The sequence below is a fragment of the Austrofundulus limnaeus genome, unplaced genomic scaffold (genome assembly GCF_001266775.1).
Source record: "Austrofundulus limnaeus strain Quisiro unplaced genomic scaffold, Austrofundulus_limnaeus-1.0 Scaffold43, whole genome shotgun sequence".
Lineage (NCBI taxonomy): Eukaryota > Metazoa > Chordata > Actinopteri > Cyprinodontiformes > Rivulidae > Austrofundulus > Austrofundulus limnaeus.
Genome location: NW_013952445.1, coordinates 2,427,244 through 2,431,057, shown reverse-complemented (window position 1 = coordinate 2,431,057; position 3,814 = coordinate 2,427,244). Strand labels below are relative to the sequence as shown.

Sequence of the window (3,814 nt, the reverse complement as noted above, 5' to 3'; positions counted from 1 at the left end):
AAAACAAGATAAGTGCCAAAAAAATGTATGGAAGTCAAATGGGTCATCTCAATACAACAATATTTCTGCCAGAATAGCTGTAATGTGAAATTGGCAGCAATGTAAAGGTTTATAAAATAGCAGCATGAAGTGTGATGTCATGTTTGAGACGACAGCAATCCACTTTGATTTTCACACATTATCTTGTTAATCCTAAACATATTTAATCAAAATGCCACAACAGGTATTATTTGTTCATAACCTTTCCAGAGACCCACTTTTTCCATCTACTTGTAGGTTTGTGAAGTATTGTTTTCAACTTTGCAGAGAAAGATCTAAAAATCACCAAATCGTATTGTTATGGATACAAAAAGAGTATTTCACACATCTTGTCAGTCCATTGTCTTGTTTGTCTCTGACAGTGCACCCAATGGGACTTCTCTCTTATGCAGATGTTTGGTCTCTGCTGTGTTTACTGCGAGTGAACCAGTGGTGTCCATTTCCTCGTCCAAACAAAGTACCATTGTCATGCATTCCTCCAACTGGTCCCACTGACAGGACATAATCAGCATCTTTGTGTATCTGGAGGAGATGGGTGCTATATGGCACCGCGGGGCAAACATGAGGACCAGCCTGCAGATTACTGTCTCTTTGCTCTGAAGGCATGACAGACAACTGCTCCTCTGACCAGGCAGAGGCCAGTCGGGGTGAGCTCAGCTGGAACATTTTTTAAAGCTTGGGAGAGGACTTTCTCAACCTGCCATCCCCCCTCCAGCTGCACACTGATACCAGAACAGTTTGCACACTGCCAGGATACAAAACACATATTCATCTAGTACACTGCAATCCAAGAAAGACATGCAAGTGATTTTTACTGTAAAAAAATAGAAGAAAAAAAATTATAAGATATAAATGAGCTGCTTATAAATTTATATGTGCAAGAGGGGGAAAAACAGTCAAAACAGCCATGCGAAGTTTTAATTACAGTTGTGTGCAAGTTGAAGCTGTACCTCACTGTTGAGATGGAAGAAGTTGTTCAGATAGTTGGARCCCAGATCAGCTGTGCTGCAGCGCTCCTTCACGTCCTGAGCTGACGAGTCCGATTCGAGTCTGTAGCCATCCAAAGTGCTGCCCGGAGGGTCCTGCAGAGACATGTAGACCCATCTGAGCAGCTGAGCAGGGTGGTACACCCCGGGCTCTACAGCAGACATCATATCGTCTGGTGGGGGACAGCAGCGGGAGCAGCGTCAGAACCGTAACACCGAGTTTTCTGGACCACCCAGTTTTTGTCAGGCATCCCTGTGCTCCAGCTGACTGGGTGGAAGACTTTTTTTTTTCCTTCTCACTTGGGGGGGCTCTGAGAGGACCCTAGAAACAGGATGCACTGTGGAAGCGCAGGGAGCTTGAATGGAGGTTGGAGTCGAGAAAGGGCTTGGAGCGTTGTAATATGGCAAGCCGTTTTATCATATAACAGTCAAATCAACTYTTCCAAGCAGAAATCCAAAATTAAAATCTTTGGAGACAAAATTAATATTTCAGCGATCTAGAATGATTATAAATATTTTAAAAGGAGACATTTTAACTAATAAAAGTTTCATTTTCCAGTACTCTTGAGTAATTAAATATATAATTGATTGGAATGACCAGCAACCATTTAATTTCATATGTCTAAAAATATACATTTGGATATCAATTAAGAACTGGACTGAATGTAATTTTAACAGGTTAAATTTAAAATACCTTATCAGTAATGCTGTTTTGTCTTTACTTGCTCTACTGACTATTTTCGTATTTTTCTGGTTATTTCTGCCACTAACACGGTTCTTTATTATTTTTTATTTCCATAGAAAAGTAATTTTGAACAGAAGTGACRCTATTGTTGATACAGTATCAAAAGGTAATTAGATCTAGCAGCTTGAATTGAGTATATGCTACAACGGCCTGCCATACACAGTAACTAGGACGTCCTACAGACGCTTRCACATCTCCCTTCTTTTTCTGACATGCAGTTTTAAAGACAGAGATCCTGACAAGGTCCCTGTCCTGATTAAACAGTTTTATCATTGTAAATGAGTTCATTAGATGCATTTATTGCATATGTTAATTACAGTTATATAGCAAAAACTCCACATTTATGTTTTATGGTTACAATAATAAGTAATCGCTTTGCTTATTTAGAATGCCTCTAATCACWATAAGGCTATAGGGTGAATTAAATAAACTACAAGAAAAAAAGAAATGAATGAATGAAAAACAGAAAATTTCCTGCAAGCCTTCAACTCAAAACCCACTGCTGCCATCTTGTGTTTTGATTGGATTGTCTGCAGCTGCATTTAGTGCAACACTTCTTAAAAAATTAAAATCATAATACATAGCTTCTTTAGATAGTCCTTTTAATATTGTACAAAATACACACAAATATACAGCATTAACAGTTTTACAATAGAATGACATCAGTGGAGGCAAGATTTTTTGTTTTGTTTTTATTACAGAGGCCGCTGACACTTGTCATCCCCTAGAACCACAAATAACTGCAACACACACACACACACACACACACTAGAAACCTGGACTAACAATGCAACACACTGATTACACATCTCTGTATGTTGTAATGTATGTTGGTCAAAGGTGTTAACGTAAGATTTCTTTAATATATTGGGGCACGGAGTATCAAGTCACTTAATATAATAACTTTTTAATTTTTAAGTACTCCATGTACCCTGTAAATAATTTTCCAAGACAAACCTGTTTAGTTTGATATGTGAATGTGTAAACTGAAAATGAGATTTAGAAAATTGTACAAAGGGTGCCACTTGAAAATTTGCCTATAGGTCACTGAATTGAATAGGGCCAGCCCTGCTCACTGYAGTTACTACACACATAAATACCCATAAGGATTCTGTACTGCTGTAAGTACATTTTATTATGAGATTATGTTTGGGGTTTCCTCCCAAAAGCCTACGCATTTTAAAACAAGAATAACTGGAAAATAAGACAAAGGGAATTAAGAATGGAATGCAGCAAAGTGTGTCTCTTTCAACGCCTTCCAGGAACTCATCTTTAACAACGAATGTGTGTTCTTTCCTTTAGGTTAAAACAGCGAACCAAAATTAAAGTTTTACATATTATTAACCCTTATTTGTTTGTGTTTTTCAAGTTATTTTGGCCTGGTTTTGACATCAGCAGCTTAAATAATTTGTTTTAGGCAAAGCAAATAGTGAATAAAAGGGCCAAATAAAAAAGGGGTATCATAATGATAGTTTAAAAATAATATATATATATACAGCAGGTAAAATAAGTATTGAACACGTCACCATTTTTCTCAGTAAATATATTACTAGAGGTGCTAATGACATGAAATTTTCACCAGATGTCGGTAACAACCCAAGTGATCCATACATACAAAGAAATCAAACCATAAATGCCCAGAAATTAAGTTATTTGTAATAATGTGGAATGGCACAGGGAATAATGTTTTCTGCTGTTGCGTGTTGGTTTTTTCCATTCCCTTGTGGTGTCCTGTATTTAGTGAGTTGTAATTTTTTTAAACTAAAAAGTCAAACACTATCCCATAAGCAGTCCCTTTTTGTAAACAAGCACAGGAGCGATAACCTTACAGGTGTGTAGTCATGTCTTTTCTGACATTTCCTCGTAAATTTATCATTAATTTGACATTTCATCTTATAAAGCAGAGAGGAGAGCTGGAATACAATGAAACTAACTGGATGGTGGGAGTGAAATCTTATTGTCATGGCAACCTTTTTGGCACAAAGAGCCTCGCTACACTGCAATTCTTTGCTCTCCGGGGAGTTGGGTAAACTGTGAATATAAT

The 3,814-nt window shown here is 37.4% G+C and overlaps 1 protein-coding gene across 1 annotated transcript in view; it reads right to left on the bottom strand.

Annotated features, from left to right (window-relative positions):
• LOC106517022 (zinc finger CCHC domain-containing protein 24) overlaps positions 1–1,368 on the bottom strand; it is a 12,996-nt gene extending 11,628 nt beyond the window's left edge. Inside the window, exon 1 of the mRNA XM_014007699.1 lies at positions 990–1,368. Coding sequence (XP_013863153.1) covers positions 990–1,193 — 204 coding nt within the window. The 5' untranslated portion in view covers positions 1,194–1,368. The remainder of the gene's footprint in view (positions 1–989) is intronic.
• Between the last annotated feature and the right edge of the window lie 2,446 nt (positions 1,369–3,814).